Source organism: Leptonotus elevatus, chromosome 16 (genome assembly GCF_054856555.1).
Source record: "Leptonotus elevatus isolate MCC_2025b chromosome 16, RoL_Lele_1.0, whole genome shotgun sequence".
NCBI lineage: Eukaryota > Metazoa > Chordata > Actinopteri > Syngnathiformes > Syngnathidae > Leptonotus > Leptonotus elevatus.
The window spans coordinates 17,976,018-17,990,627 of NC_141254.1; the positions used below are offsets into that span (position 1 = coordinate 17,976,018).

Genomic DNA, 14,610 nt, shown 5'->3' on the forward strand with positions numbered 1-14,610 from the left:
GGGGTGCGTGGGGGCGCGTGGGGGTGCGTGGAGAGAGTCGCACAGGACGGGACGGGAGGGCAACGCGCTATAAATGTGCTGCAGGAGAGCACAGCGAGCACCCATCTGAGACCCAAGTGTCACCTTCAAACACACCCATCGCTGTTTGGCCTCATCCGGATACTCATCATGGATATCCCCATTCAGTACCCCTGGTACCGCCGGGCCTTCCCATATCGACGTGGCGACGTGTCCTTCGCCGAGTCTCTCGCCGACTGGCCCCTCATCTGGTCTTTCCCGTGGTCCTTTGCTTGGATGCGCCCCAGTTTCACGCGCTGGTCAAACTGGGCCGAGAATGGGCACAGCGAGGTAAAGTGAGAAAAGATTCTTCATTCGTCAAACCGTCTTTCTCACAGGTGTGCCGTCCGACCTATAGATGCACGTGGAAAAGGATCGCTATGTGATTTATCTGGACGTCAAGCATTTCTCGCCGGATGAGCTGAGCGTCAACGTCGGCGACGAGTTCATCACAATACACGCCAAGCACGAAGATAGACAGGTTGGTGAAATTCACAATCAAAAAAAAACGCCACCGGCCGATGTCAATTTTAGTGACTGACGTGTCGCCGACTCTCTAGGATGACCACGGCTACGTGTCCAGGGAGTTCCTGCGGAAGTACAGGCTTCCCACCGGAGTGTCGTGCGCTGATATCACCTCCAGCTTGACGTTTGACGGCGTGCTGACTATCACCGCGCCCAGGTCTTCACCCGGCCCCGAGCGCAGCATCCCAATATCCTGTGAGGATGGAACAGCCAAGCAGAAAATGTAGAACCCAAGCTCGGGGTGCCCCTGACGCAGTTTCGCTACTAATCCTCACTACTAAGTTCTGCATGTTTGTATTTAACCTGTTTTGTGGGCAGTTGAGTGCACGTTTAGGTGGGGTCAGCCATGTCTCGATTTCCTGCAACCAGCCTTCTAATAAAGCAGCGTCTAACTTACTCCTCTTGTCATTATGCCTGCAAGACAATTGTGCTTTCAACCACAGATTGACTTGAAGTTAGGTTAGAGTACAAATTCCTATCAGAAATCACGGACAAACCAAAAACATGTGCCACCTTGAATGTAAAAGTGCTCTTATTTTGAATTTGCCTTCAAAAGTTGGAGGGGGTGGGGCGGGGGGGGGGGGGGTGCTTCTAGGCCAAAGGTGATTGCAGCGGTGCTTGGATGAGTGTGAGTCTGTTGTTTTGTAGGTGTTGAACTCGGGACCAGGTCTGCTCTGCTGAGGGGTGGGAGAGTGTGGGATGAAGGAGGAACTACTGTAAGCAGGGCCGTAGGGTGTTAGGGATACACGTTGTATTTATGTATGTGTGTGACGGGAGTGTGTGGTGAGTCCCAAAAGAGAGTGAGAATGTGCTCAATGATGATTCCGATCATTTTTTTTTTTGCAATTGCTAAATATCACCTGGTGTATTAACATAGAATAAATGTTGGAAAAAATGTAATGGGTGTGTCCTTGTTTGCATTCTTCCTCCTATAAGGTTAAATTTCATCGAGGACAGATTAATAAGTCACTGATGCAAAAGTGCATACACAATACAGTAGAATTTAAGGGCGATATTTACAAAGTGATGTTTATTTTTCTTTCATCTTAAAACAATATCCACTGATGCATTGATGTAGAAATGACATTTTAACCAACAATGCTTTTTTTTTTTTTTACATAGATGCTATTTCAAAATAATGTTCTATCGATACCACTAGTACTTTTGATACATAAAATTTCTACCCCCCAAAAAACAACGAAAGATCATTTTAGAGAAAGACTAGATATCCCATTATAGCATCTATTTTACCTTACTTACTTAATGGCTTTTTTTCTATTCTTCCAATGAGTAGTTACTAGTTAAGAGTACCTATACCTTGAAATAAGGCTAGGATAGTGTTTTTATTTGCCTTACATGTCATAAAGTGCTCAATAAGACTAGTTGCATTGCATTATACTCAAAAATGATTGTAAAACTATTTCCTCTCTCCTAACTAAATACCTCTAACTAAATACTAAAACAGCTCTCAATATAATGCAGGAAGTTTCTACAACAGCGCAAACTAAAACAAAAATAACTTTGCCTTTGGTTCTCCAGGTGCTCCGAATGAAGTATCTGCTGTGTAAAGGAATTTGATCACCTCACATGGATCCCATTTCAGTTACAGTAAAAGTCCCATTTCTGAAAACAAAATGAAAGTGCAAAAATGAGGAGCACAGTGTGTGTGCGTGCGTGTGTGTGGTCACCCACGGTCGTCTTGACTTCGGTGTTAGCTGGCTGGAGAGCTTGAACCTCCTCCACCACAGTGCTGGGGAAGTGACCAATCCGAGCCTCCTGTCCTCCATAATAAGAATCCTGAACCTGGCAACATGTGATAGAAGATGTTACCATTCATAGGGGGGGATTGGTAAATTTTCTAATTTTCTGTTGTTTTTCTCAAGCTGCTGCACCATTCATGTTCTTGACTGAATTGTATTTTTATTTTCTCAAGCTGCTATGTTTTTGAGTTTCTAACTAGATTTTTATTATTTATTTTATTATTTTTAATTTATTGTTATTTTTTTATTATATTATTTTTATTTATTATTATATTATTTATTATTATTACTGTATTTTGATTTATTATATTATTTTATTATTATATTATTTATTATTATATTATTTATTATTATTACTGTGTTTATTTTTATTTATTATATTATTTAATTATTTAATTTTTGTTATATTATTTATTATTACTACTGTATTTATTTTTATTTATTATATAATTTTATTATTATATTACTTATAATTATATTATTACTGTATTTATTTATTTTTATTTAATTATTTATTTAATTCACTTAATTTAAAATAGGACGTATTTATACATTTTTGGGAGCATATTTTCTTCACGTTGCGTAAACGCTCGCTCCAGGTTTCCCCCAACACATTTGTGACGTTCCACTTTTTTTCTGTTTTACTCACACTGCCCGCCCAGAAGAGGTTGCCAGTGTCCTGCAGCATGGCGTAGACGTAAACCAGCTGCCCCTGCCGGATGGAGATGAACCTGCAGTCTGCGGGGTCATAGTCCTGCACGGCACGAGCCATCAGGATGGCATCTGTCGAGAAATAACACATGAGACCTTGAATGGACAACTCTTCACTGTCTTAGTGTGAAGGCGTGCATACTTACAGCTGCATTCCGAGTCAGCGCAGAGTTTTCGAGCAGAAAGTTTCGGCATCTGTCTTCCTGCATCAGAGGTTGGCAGCAAAAGCCAAAGTGAGAGAAATAGAAAGAATTTGCAAGGCATGTCTGCACCCGCTGAGCCACTATGCTTCTTGTGGGAGATGTGATGGTGCCGACTATTTGTACTTATTTGTACTCCCCTGCCCCGACCTTTACACAGAAGTCCTTTGTAAGCTTTCAAGTAGGTAAACAGGATGGCGAAATAAGGAGGAGGGGCGTTGTGGATGGAGGCGTGCAGATTTGACAAACTCATGCTTGTTTCCTGACCTCCACCCACCCGCCCCCCCCCCTTTTTTTTTTCACGCCAAATTGGCCCAATGGACTCTGCACTAACAGTAAGGATTCTTTTGAGGCCAGCTCCGGGCTCTTTCATTCCTTGTTCAGCCACTAGGTGTCAGGGCATCGCTCTTGCCATCAAAGCAAAACTCCAAGAGGTGGAGCCTCTACCTGTTTTTTACATACTGTATGTATATACGGCACTTCCAAGGGAACCAGCTGAGCCTCTCCTGTGCAAACACACACTCGCCAAACAGGAAGACTTTTTTTTTTACTCTTTGGCGTGACAAGGCTGTGTGGACGTTCAGGTAAGGCTGACTTTTTTTCCCTCCATGTTTGGAAAAAAAAAAAAATGAGTGTCATCACATTTGAACCTTTTAATGTTGCTTTAAATATGACAATATGTATTTATGGCTGCAGATATTAGAGGACGACTGTGAGGAGAAATAGGACAAAATGTCCAGATTAGAGGGTGACTATTTATAATGGCAAAAACTAAATTGCACAATCTGATTAAGCGTATAGCGCAACAATAAGATAATTTTGGAATGAACTGCTGCTTTAATCCGGTGTACCGCTGGACTGCATCATAGTATAGTGAGGGGTGCTTTTTTAAATATTTTGTTTACATTACATTACTGCACATAAGAGGCAAAATATTAGAAGTATTTCATACATAAAGCACAATACACTGTAAACAACAACAACTGTAATGTAACATCATTGTGCTTTTGATTTTAAAAATATTATTTAATTTACAAAAAATTAACTCTGATTTTACATGTCAAATGTAAAATAACATGAAATCACTAACTGTAAAAAACAAAAAAAACTCATTAGAAATACATATATTGATTTTTAAACTAATGTATCGTAATTTCATAAATATTTGTCTATTATTTAATGGAATAAAATGCTAAATTCAACTTTAAAACCTTAAAAAAAATACATTTATTTTTACTGAGGAAGAACAGTAAAAAAAAAAAAAGGTCATTTTACCATAATTACTTTTTTTGTTTTTGTTTTTGGTGAAAATAACTACAATTTCTGTCATGTCCTAGAATCTATTCAATTCATTGTTCTAACATTTATTTTGCGTTTTTACAAGAAAGTACATTTCTGTTATTTCACAGTATTTTTCTGGCGCCCCAGCTGCCGCGAAGTTACCGTTTTTTTTCTCAAGTGGAATCTTATGTGCACATACTTAAAGTTGTGGCCAGTTAATGCATATGCATATTATGTTGTCAGTCTTCAAAAGACGGTGTTATGAAGAGGAGCATCGATTAATTAAAGGTTTACTTTTAGTGACGTGTTAGGAAGAAACACCGGAGGACGTTAAAGGTGGAATTCAGGGAGTGGATCCAAACAATGACTATAGTGGATCTGGCATTTCGGTCAGAACATAACAAAAGAGGCTGTCAGACAAAAGCGCATGTGAGATTAGATTACTAGAAAACAGCCAAAGGGAACCCTCATAATCTCTTCGCCTGTATTTACAGTTGGATTGGGTTCATTATCTTGCAGCGGGAACATCAGGACCACCGGGAAGAATACTACACAAGGATTAATCGGATTACAAACTGTTTCCAGAGAAGAGTTTCATCTGGTTCTCCCTACACCGACCTGTCAGATTGAAAATGAGATTCTCCAACTGACTCCTCCAAGAGCATGTTCAGCCCCGGGAAGAGCAGCCTCCCCCCCCCCAGCCTGGAGGACTCCTTTTTCCCGCTCTCGTCGTCCTCTTCCATCTCGCTTTCCTTCGCCCTCCCCGCGTCCACGCCGGATCATGGGGGCATCGACAGCGGGGGCGGCATCGAGACGGACTTGATTCTGGCAGCTGAGCTGGGGCAGGCCCTGCTGGAGAAGAATGAGGAACTGGCCGCCGCGCTGGAGGAGAAGGAGAGGGAAGTGGAGGTAAAGGAGTCTTAACGCGCACGCGCCTAAAACGCATACCGTAGCATTTAGCATTCTCGGTATGGTCAGTGCGGCAAATCAAAACATTGTTAAATAAATGTCACTTTTTTCCATGAAGTAAAGACCTAATCGAGATCAAATTTACATTGCGCAAGTTTGACCTTAGTATCAATAACACTGGAAATAACAATAGCAAGAAAAACACAGTGACAAGAAACCATTAGAATTTCCATCCACCCTCTTAATGACACATAATCACAGGTTGTCTTAAACTGTCATACTGCATGAATCCACAAAACATGAATCCACAAAACTGCTGTTTATAATCAATTTATACACAGCGCTTAACACATTTATTACAGAAATCATAAAATGCAAGCTTGAGGTGAGCGCTGGATTTTTTATCATTTTCGGGAATGAGGAATTGACAAGAATTTGACTTTTGATACACAAATTTGAGTCCATTACAGGGGCAAACGAGGCATCGTGAATTTCAGGGGTTTTCCTTATCATCCCTCCTCCGCCCCCTAGCAATAAATATGAATCGCCGCGGGCCGTATGTTTTGACACCCCTGCTGTATAGCATAAACCGTACCATTTGGGCGGTTGTACGACAAATTTGTCACTGTGGAGTAGTGATGGGCAAGTATTGATACCTGGTATCGGTACTGGGTCACAATATCAGGCCTTATTTCAAGGTATCGGTACTTCTAACGATTTTTTACGATCAGGAACTAGAAATGAGAAGAATAGAAAATTGCCATTAAGTTCATTCCATTTTAATCTGTCATGGTTTTTGGGGAGGAAATTGTATCAAAAGTACGAGTGGTATCGGTAATTGGTATCAATGATTACTCAAAATTTAAGTGGATTTGCTTTTTGATTTCAATGCTTCCTGTCCAAAAACGTCGTGTCGAATGTCTCAGACGTTACAGCAGCAGAAGCACGTCCTGCAGAGGAGGCTGGAGATGAACGAACTGGCGTCCGGACAGAAGGAGGCCGAGCTGAACGGAGATTTAGCCGCCTTACGTTGTGAGCTGGACCGCCATCACACTGAGGGGCGGGACCGGCGCAGGGATGAGAGCGGACAACTCACCCAGTTATCCAACCATAACCAACGCTTGGTGGAGCAGCTATCAGAGGTGCGTTTGACGCAATCACCCATCGAGCAGGTTTCAAACCCTCAAAACTGGATGAGAGTTGTTCCGATGATGCGGTCATGTGCTAAAGTTAGCGCCGCAGGAAACTCACAACCAGAGCAATGCGGGCAAACAGGTTGAGGGAGTCTGGAATTCTTCGAACCGTCAGTCAACTTTTCCCCCCTTTTGTCACCCTTCTAGGCTGTGACGCTGGAACATTCCTTGAGGACTGAGATTCGTACCCTGAGAGAGGATATGGACGAGTCCTCTTTTAGCCGGAATATCAGCTCTACACAATTAGAAAACACGCTAGCGGAAGTATAAATATCACAATGCCGTACTTTCATTACATGTTACACACAGATGAATCCTTCCATATTTTATACAGTAGATACATTGACAATATTAGAGAGGGCCTGGCTCATTTTTATTTTTATTATTATTATTATTATTTATTTATTTTTCCTGGCTCATGATCGCTGCAGCTCATTGGAAGCACAAGATTCAGGAGGAAATAAGACAGCACCTTAACTGGAAAAAAAAAATCACAATACTTTTCTGCATTTATTCTGCTAAAATGAAATTAATGTAATTATATTTCAAAATTGTATTTCAATCCGTTTTAGTCGGTATGTAAGGCGTTTTGCTTAGTCCCGGGGTCAGCGGGAGCAATTGCAGCTTTAAGTAAGTACGTTTGAGTGAGTCTATCATGTTTTTCATGCTCACAAATAGGGAAATATACAAAATGGCAGGTTTATACAGGCTACATATAATGTACTGTATAGAGTTATATAGCGCTTTTAAAGGGACGCAAACAAAAATTCATAGGTCGAAGGCGACCCAATAACTTTTTTACAAATAACATGTTCTGTGCAAACATGATTAACATTGTGTTGGTGGAATATGAGTTAAGCAGCAAAATCCAACCCGTTTTTGTTCATTTCTGTGGGCGGCCATTTTTGCCGCTCGCTGTCGACTTAAATTGACATCACAGTTGCTCAAATCAACAACCAATCACAGCTGGCCTGTCTTCCGAAGCTGAGTCGTGATTGGTCATTACCTGAGCAACTATGATGTCATTTTCACTCGACATCAAGCGGTAAAATGGCCGCCCACTTGACATGTCGTGCTTAGAATAGTAGCGGCACGTGCAACATATTTTTGTAAAGAAAATTTGACTTCCCACTTAAAAATGATCTCCATTTGACTTTTGTATTCACGTTTCAAAATGTACGTGTTGGTGCTGGAGGAGATTTTTTTGGGGGGAAAATATTCAGGGAAGCAGCATCATGAATTTTATTAGGGACGGATTTCCACAGGTGCCAACATTTGAATTGTTTCCACAAAAATTTCAACTAAGTTTCTGGAACGTTTCTGAAGACATATGACCCTTTGAAACCCTTTTCACAAACATAAGAATAACCTCCTTAGCCGCAGCAATGCCTTAAATGAAAACTAGCATCCATAATTTTTGTCTACCGGCCTCTTTGGAACAGAGCCGAGTTTTGAAGGGGCGCCTGTGCCACATGGACGCGCAGCTGAAGGCCTCCCAGGAAGACAGCGACAAGCTGCGGTCCGAGCGGAACCACTTGCGGGACAGAGTGATGGAGCTTCAGGTGCAGCTGAGAGAGAAAGAGGCGGAGGTAAGCAGCCGGTTCGCGGACTGGCCGGTTTGTCGTCATCATGACAGCGCTAACAGGAAGCCAATCAACGCCTGCGCTAACAACAAGCCACTAACAAACTTAACTCAGTGATTTGAGATCTTTGAGGGACTTTCTCGCTCACTGTGTGTGTGCGTGTGTGTGCGTGCGTGTGTGTGTGTTTGTGTAGATAGAGCAGGAGCAAGGGGTGGTGTTTGAGTTGCGTACCATGAATCGCTCTCTGCAGAAAAATACCCTGAACCTGCGAGAAGAGAGCATCCTGGACATGACACACACACAACCTTTGTCACTTCTTAGCGAAATTCAGCAATCACAGGTACTTACAGCGCACAGCGCGTACTAACCACTAAACGACCTATTTCTTTGCTTTTGCTGATTTTTTTTTAGAAAAGATAACAATAACATGGCTCACGCATGAAATATGTATGTCTAATATATCCAATCCGCACTGACCCCCCCCCCCTCCCTCCCCAGGCCAAAGATGCCCTCCTAGCCCACTCTGTGACACTGCAAGCGAGAGATGACGAGATAGCAGCACTGAAAGAGGAGGTCTGTGGCAACTTTGTACAACCGGACTCGATAAAACACACAAAACGAGACACAAAGGTTGTGACTTGTGCGTCGACAAACTCCAAACGCAAGACGACGCACGCACTTGTCTGGCTGCCGGCCAATCACAGGGCAATTATAAACGAGGCATTGATTTGAAATAAATCTCACGCTAGATGCATAATAGTCACTATGTGAACTACTACACGAGTGATTCCTAATTACTGTATTATTGTTTATTAGAAACGATATAATCGAAAGAAGCACGCACGCACGCACATACACATACTCACCCACATTAAAAAATTAAAAAAAAAAGAGCAACGATGATAACATTACCGAATGAACAATACTGAGCTCTAAAAAACAAAAAAAAAAAAACGATATAATTTTACTTAATTGGTCCCAAAAAAAGAGCTCTAAAACAAGGGTGGTTCTCGGGGACCAACATTTAGGGGTGTTGAGACATTAGCATGGAATTATTTGAGCTTTTATCATACGATAAACTATTTTACAGATATTGGTATGTAAATCTACACTTGTGCTTTCAAAATGGTTCTTTGTCAAGCTCACGTAAGCAAATGACCACCAGTGGAGATCAGATAAAGAACTATTTTCATGAGAGGATCACTTTTAACGCGTTGCACGCAGATCTTTTTTTTTTTTTTTTTTTTAACAATATCTCACATGACTGATGTTTACAATTTCTCAGTTGCAATCCCAACGAGCAGAACTGGAATCGCTGAGGGAGGAAATCAAGCCATTTCGAAGCAGTCCGGATGCGGCAAGTTACGGGTGCCACACATTTTCTCCCCAAAATTATTTTTTGTAATGTGCCATGTTGGTAGATATATTGCTAACTAACTCACCGATGTTCAGTTCGTTAGAGAGCGAGTTGGCCACGGTGCGAAAGGAGAAAGACTTACTGACCCATCAGCTCCTCAACACCATCCAACACAAGGTGGCGCTGTCACAAGAGCTGGACGCTTGGCAGGTATGTCGGAAATAGACTGGCATGCGCTCACTGGGCAGCATGGTGACGTAGTATGGTGACGTAGTGGTTAGCACGTTTCGCCTCGTAGGGCCAATCAAAACTGAGCATTGTCTACTTCCGTATCATATCGCTTCTATTGAATCTCACGAGACTGTACAGAGTGAAATGTCCAGCTAAGGGTGCGAACCTCTCCGGCAGGAGGATATGCGCTTGGTAATCAACCAGCAGGTGCTGCAGAAGGAGGAGGACAGACTGAAAGAAGTCGAGCGTGAGCGAGGGAGCACAAGAGGACTCCAAAGAAGCAAGTCGTTAAAAGTGAAAGGCGAAGCGGGAAAAGGATTCTTCTCATCTCTTTTCAAAGACAAATAACACGTATTGAGACAGAAGACAGCTGTTTTAAAAAGGGGACAATTTGATGAAATGACAATTTTTTGTAGCAAAACAAGCATGTGTATTTATATAGAATTGTATTTATGGATGTACAGTAAAGTATTACTTTCAATTTTTATTGATTTATATTAAACTGTTATTTGGGACTGTTTGTATTTGTCGATGTTGGCTGTGTTGCCTCACAGCCTTTTTAAGCCTGTGATTTCACAAGATAACAATTCAAGCTTGCTACATAGTTACAGTTTAAATTAGGGATGTAACGATAACAGCGATATCACAATAATTGCCGCGATATGAAAAGCAGCACATCTGTTAAAAAGGCATGTTGTATTACATGTGTGCAGTTCCAGCGCCCTCTGGTGGCCAGTTTGTTAGTGCAGTTTGCACTGCGGTGATTATTACTCCCATAAATCAGTCATACCAGCAAATATATTTCACCGAGAGGTGAATTGTTGCTGCAACTCCTGTATTGGATGTTGTTAGATTTTGCAGGCATACAATACATAATGTTATTGCTGGTGCATGTATCAAAAGAAAACAACAAATTACATATGATATAAATAACATAGTTTAATAAATTAAGTCCAAAAATGCTTTCCCTTCCACATGCCACCTGGTTAAATAAAATAAATAACACAATAAATATATCAATGTTGACTGGAGTGTGCAATAGTGCATGTTGTATGATACAGAACAGCATTGCGCATATCTTCCATAGAATTCAGTACTTGGTCCACTTGGGTTGTATGTAACAGCACCCTTTGTATACTTTTACACTCGACTGAACCCACTTTTGAGTCCTTCTGTCCAATCCAAACCCACTTTTTTCTTCGCCCCACATCCATTTATGTGAAAATTTGATTTGGTTCATGCCAATGATCTGTACGTTTTTATAATTTAATTACAATGATTGTGTTCAATTGCAGCAAAGTATGACACATCCCAGTGAAAATATAAAAATAATATTGTTTTCTTTTTTTTTACAAGTATAATCTCTTGTAAGAAAAATGTCCGCACTCGTAGATCCCTCATATTTGTGGTCGTGCCCCTCAAAAAGTCCACCTCGTAATTTCTGTTGAACAGGACGGCAACTTAATAAGAAATAAATAATCCCTCATCGTTTCAGAGGTAGATTGCAAGAGACGATGCACTGATTTCAGGAATTGTCCTGGGACTCGAGATCACGATACTGCGGTATTTCCCATAGCAGACTCACCTTGAGGGATTGGGTCAGGATTCAGGAAGAAGCCATGGTGGCAGCTTTCTGTTTTCTTTTTTTTTCCTTTTTTTTTTTCCTTACACGTCACTTGTCAATGTCAGCTGTCACTCTATTGTCCCACATTGACACCGAGACCTACTTGCAGTTTGTCACCGCGGTGGTTTACAAAGGCACCCATGATCAGGGTGGCAGGCAGCGGGCTCAGGCGCTTCTCCAGCACGCCCCCAATAATGCAGCGACTGTTAATCATACCTGCAAGCACACGACACATAGGTAACTTAAATTATGCTCTTAAGATAAAAAAATAATAATAATCGAACAAATACAATAAAAATACAGACCTCGAAAGACCATGTTGGCCTCTGGTAGTTCCATCTGATACCCAAATGAGGTTGTGGTCTCCTGAGTCCTGGTACTGGCTTCAAATTCCACGCCGACTTGGATCTAGTGAGCCCACAGACCACAGGAGTGCATTAGTACCAAAAAATACATAAAATGTTTTTATGCCATATTACATCCAGCACCTGCTTGTTGGCTCGATGATAGTAGCTAGCATGGGCACCTCCTTTCCCGGCATTCAGTGTTGCCACCCAGTTTGGTCCTAGACACAAAAGAGGGTGGAAAAAAAAAAACGCTATGAGATCCACTGAGAGTTGACTCAATAGTTCGGCTATGTTGACTTAATTCACAAGGAATCCCCACTTGTATATTGTCCAGCCAGTGTGAGGATTCCGCCCTCTTCTGCTCTGCCTCTGTGGTAGACCAGCTCGCCTCCTAACACCAGACCAGAAGACACACTCTGCAGAAAGTGAGCCACGAGGATAACTGCTCGGGAAAAAGACATACATAGAAACAACGTAGATTAAAAAAAAAAAGAAGAAGAGTTGAATACTTGTACTGGTATTGGTCTGAAAAAAAAAGTGATATCAAACATCCCTACTTGTAATACAAGGCATTTTAGTTCGAAAATAAAACTGCTGATAGGGCTGTGCAATTAATCAAAATTCAATTACAATTTCAATTATTACACTCCACAATTACAAAATTGGCATAATTACAAAAAAAAAGCGATTATTAATACAAATTTTGAGTTTTTTTAAATGTATATATTTGCACTTTTGTTAATTTTAAAATAACTAATTTAATAAATCTGGTTTGGTCCAAAAGAAACTTTCCTAATTATAGTGTAGTGTTTCAAAGAAATGTATTTTCTTATTTTGCACCAAAAAGCAAATGTGCGTCCTAATCGTGATTACTCTTATTACCAAAAATAGTCGCGATTATTATTTTCTTCATAACCGAGCAGAACTAAGTGCTGATATTAGAGTTGATTCTAATATATTCTAATAATCAAATGAAAGGACAATAATGTAGTTTGTAAACAAACACAGTGCAGCTCAGCTTCTGGCAAGCGGACATCATGACTGGTGTTAATCAAAGTTGTTATACATTAATGTGGTTTCATTGTTACACGAACATCTATAATGCTTTACACAACTGCTCTACTGGAAAACATAAATTGTACTTTGTCTCACCCGATTCTCTAAGCACGTCTGGATTAGCCACCGTCACGGCAGCAGTGAAGTCACTCCCCCTGTACTCCGTCTCAAACTGCCACGTTACAAATTGAGACTGTTGGGTCTAAAGCACAATAAACGTGCGGATCTGGATCAGTCAATGTTTTATGCCAGAGTGTATTTTACTTTACAGGAGAGACAGAGCAAAAGTTTTTTGTTCGTTTTTTTTTTTGATACCTGGAAAACCGATCTGGCTCGTACACGCTCAGTGAGATGCAGCAAAGCGTGAGCGTTCAGACTGCCTGAGGAATCCATCTCGCCAATTAAAGCGGGGGCATCCTAGTGGTAGATGAAGGATCGATATGCAAGTGGTGTGCGTGTGTGCCTTTGCAAAGCATACACAACAACAGGAATTCATGCAAAACTGTACTTTGTCTTTGCTGTAGTCGTCAGACTGCAGGTGCTCCACGTGGAACCGATAGTACGATGGGCTGACGGCACTGAGGTGGAGGGTATGACTGACCTGAAGACAAACAAAAAAGTGCGACATTTAATATTAAGCTACATTTTATATTGCGGTCACTGGCTACAAAATTCAAATTCAAACCAACAAGCATCACCTTGAAGAAGCTGCTCAAAGTTTTATTGACAATCATCTTGACACCCTCGATCTGTTGAGGGAACACATCTAGGACGAGGAGAGGAAAATGAAGGTGAATTTATATACAGGACCCAGTAACCCACATTTGGTAGCTTCAACTCAAGTTCAAATGGATGCGTCAATTCTTGTATGATCCAAGAAAATGTATTAGTCCTGTTTACAAAGGTAAAGTTGAAATTGTATTGCAGGCAAACCTTTGCAACTCCTGTGTAGGGAGTGAAAGCTGCCTGGGTTAGGGAGTCGTCCGTCCCTCCTCTCCCAGCGCGGCGGGCTGTACCAGTGAGCAGGATGCGCATCCCAGTGAGAAGGAGATGGGTCCGTAGAAAAAGGCCAGTTCTGGTGGCCCGGACCGGAAGACAAAGCCATTACACTGCCCATGGGGCTGCAAGGCTTCCTGAAAAAAATTGAAGCACACACAAAAATAAAAATAACTCACTTTTACTTAAACATCACAATATTAGGTACACTGTAATAATTTCATGAGACCCAAAGATGAGCTTCATCAAAATCTATCCATTGGACTGTTATATACAAGCATTTTTATTACTTGAACTTGAATGTGCAGGTGTACCTAATGTTGTGGCTAGTATGTAAAGATGAACAGGGCAAATAAACGTGACAACAGTAAACTAGGTTTAAAAAAACAAAACAATGCAAATGCAAATTTATGATGGTATAGAAATTTAATTACAAACGCTGTCACATCAATGTGCAGCATTTAGAAAGGATGTTGAACTCGGATGCATCAGTACCGTTAGCTTGCATGACCTTAGCATCTGCGAAAGCAGACGCCTAAATCCTCTTTTTTTTTTTCTGCTGACGACCTCAAACCGGATTCAAATACCTTAAATTCCTGGAAGAAACCGGGCGCGATACATTGGAACACTGCCAAGTTGAGTGAATATAAAGTGTCGCTAGAGAAAAAAAAATGAAGGAAGTGATCCTCCAGCTGTTGTGTGTCACTGCATAATATGTCCCTAAGAAACATGAACTGAGGGCCTTTACCAGGTGTACCTGGTTTCAAAATAATTACTTTT

The 14,610-nt window shown here is 41.2% G+C and overlaps 4 protein-coding genes across 6 annotated transcripts; 2 read left to right on the top strand and 2 right to left on the bottom strand.

Moving 5' to 3' along the window:
- The first annotated feature begins 85 nt into the window (after window positions 1-85).
- LOC147161113 (alpha-crystallin B chain-like) lies at window positions 86-978 on the top strand. The gene is made up of 3 exons (XM_086057636.1): window positions 86-348; window positions 416-538; window positions 618-978. Exons 1-3 carry the CDS (start codon window positions 169-171, stop codon window positions 807-809), a joined length of 495 nt encoding a protein of 164 aa, XP_085913762.1. The 5' UTR covers window positions 86-168; the 3' UTR covers window positions 810-978.
- Window positions 979-1,584: 606 nt separating this feature from the next.
- On the bottom strand, window positions 1,585-3,459 carry mia (MIA SH3 domain containing). Its single transcript, XM_086057637.1, has 4 exons — window positions 3,200-3,459; window positions 2,992-3,125; window positions 2,275-2,385; window positions 1,585-2,205 (listed from the first exon to the last, which is right to left on the bottom strand). The coding sequence occupies exons 1-4, from the start codon at window positions 3,315-3,317 to the stop codon at window positions 2,182-2,184; spliced, it is 387 nt and encodes a 128-aa protein (XP_085913763.1). The 5' UTR covers window positions 3,318-3,459; the 3' UTR covers window positions 1,585-2,181.
- Window positions 3,460-3,689: 230 nt separating this feature from the next.
- Window positions 3,690-10,327, top strand: bicdl2 (BICD family like cargo adaptor 2). Of its 3 annotated transcripts, none has more exons than XM_086099126.1 (10): window positions 3,690-3,837; window positions 5,054-5,443; window positions 6,370-6,585; window positions 6,784-6,900; window positions 8,079-8,225; window positions 8,413-8,559; window positions 8,718-8,792; window positions 9,505-9,587; window positions 9,672-9,786; window positions 9,985-10,327. In XM_086099126.1, the coding sequence occupies exons 2-10, from the start codon at window positions 5,198-5,200 to the stop codon at window positions 10,153-10,155; spliced, it is 1,317 nt and encodes a 438-aa protein (XP_085955252.1). In that variant the 5' UTR covers window positions 3,690-3,837; window positions 5,054-5,197; the 3' UTR covers window positions 10,156-10,327. The 3 variants fall into 3 exon arrangements, with proteins under 3 accessions (XP_085955252.1, XP_085955251.1, XP_085955254.1); XM_086099125.1 differs by having other exon boundaries at window positions 3,743-3,837; window positions 5,029-5,443; XM_086099128.1 differs by lacking the exon at window positions 8,413-8,559 and having other exon boundaries at window positions 3,743-3,837; window positions 5,029-5,443.
- Window positions 10,328-10,726: 399 nt separating this feature from the next.
- Window positions 10,727-14,535, bottom strand: LOC147161116 (mitochondrial import receptor subunit TOM40B). The gene is made up of 10 exons (XM_086099129.1): window positions 14,418-14,535; window positions 13,768-13,967; window positions 13,533-13,600; window positions 13,343-13,435; window positions 13,150-13,251; window positions 12,931-13,036; window positions 12,098-12,220; window positions 11,920-11,996; window positions 11,737-11,839; window positions 10,727-11,647 (listed from the first exon to the last, which is right to left on the bottom strand). Exons 2-10 carry the CDS (start codon window positions 13,949-13,951, stop codon window positions 11,505-11,507), a joined length of 999 nt encoding a protein of 332 aa, XP_085955255.1. The 5' UTR covers window positions 13,952-13,967; window positions 14,418-14,535; the 3' UTR covers window positions 10,727-11,504.
- Between the last annotated feature and the right edge of the window lie 75 nt (window positions 14,536-14,610).

Excerpts from the sequence above, each read along its gene's own strand:
- LOC147161113 (XM_086057636.1), top strand. The coding sequence starts at position 169 with ATGGATATCCCCATTCAGTACCCCTGGTACCGCCGGGCCTTCCCATAT. Across the intron at positions 349-415 it reads CCGAGAATGGGCACAGCGAG|ATGCACGTGGAAAAGGATCG; the intron begins GTAAAGTGAGAA and ends TCCGACCTATAG. Across the intron at positions 539-617 it reads CCAAGCACGAAGATAGACAG|GATGACCACGGCTACGTGTC; the intron begins GTTGGTGAAATT and ends CCGACTCTCTAG.
- mia (XM_086057637.1), bottom strand. The coding sequence starts at position 3,317 with ATGCCTTGCAAATTCTTTCTATTTCTCTCACTTTGGCTTTTGCTGCCA. Across the intron at positions 2,386-2,991 it reads ACCTCTTCTGGGCGGGCAGT|GTTCAGGATTCTTATTATGG; the intron begins GTGAGTAAAACA and ends ACATGTTGCCAG. Across the intron at positions 2,206-2,274 it reads ACACCGAAGTCAAGACGACC|AAATGGGACTTTTACTGTAA; the intron begins GTGGGTGACCAC and ends TTTTGTTTTCAG.
- bicdl2 (XM_086099126.1), top strand. The coding sequence starts at position 5,198 with ATGTTCAGCCCCGGGAAGAGCAGCCTCCCCCCCCCCAGCCTGGAGGAC. Across the intron at positions 6,586-6,783 it reads TGGTGGAGCAGCTATCAGAG|GCTGTGACGCTGGAACATTC; the intron begins GTGCGTTTGACG and ends TCACCCTTCTAG. Across the intron at positions 6,901-8,078 it reads TAGAAAACACGCTAGCGGAA|AGCCGAGTTTTGAAGGGGCG; the intron begins GTATAAATATCA and ends TCTTTGGAACAG.
- LOC147161116 (XM_086099129.1), bottom strand. The coding sequence starts at position 13,951 with ATGGGCAGTGTAATGGCTTTGTCTTCCGGTCCGGGCCACCAGAACTGG. Across the intron at positions 13,601-13,767 it reads CCTACACAGGAGTTGCAAAG|ATGTGTTCCCTCAACAGATC; the intron begins GTTTGCCTGCAA and ends TCCTCGTCCTAG. Across the intron at positions 11,997-12,097 it reads ACTGGCTGGACAATATACAA|GACCAAACTGGGTGGCAACA; the intron begins GTGGGGATTCCT and ends TTTTGTGTCTAG.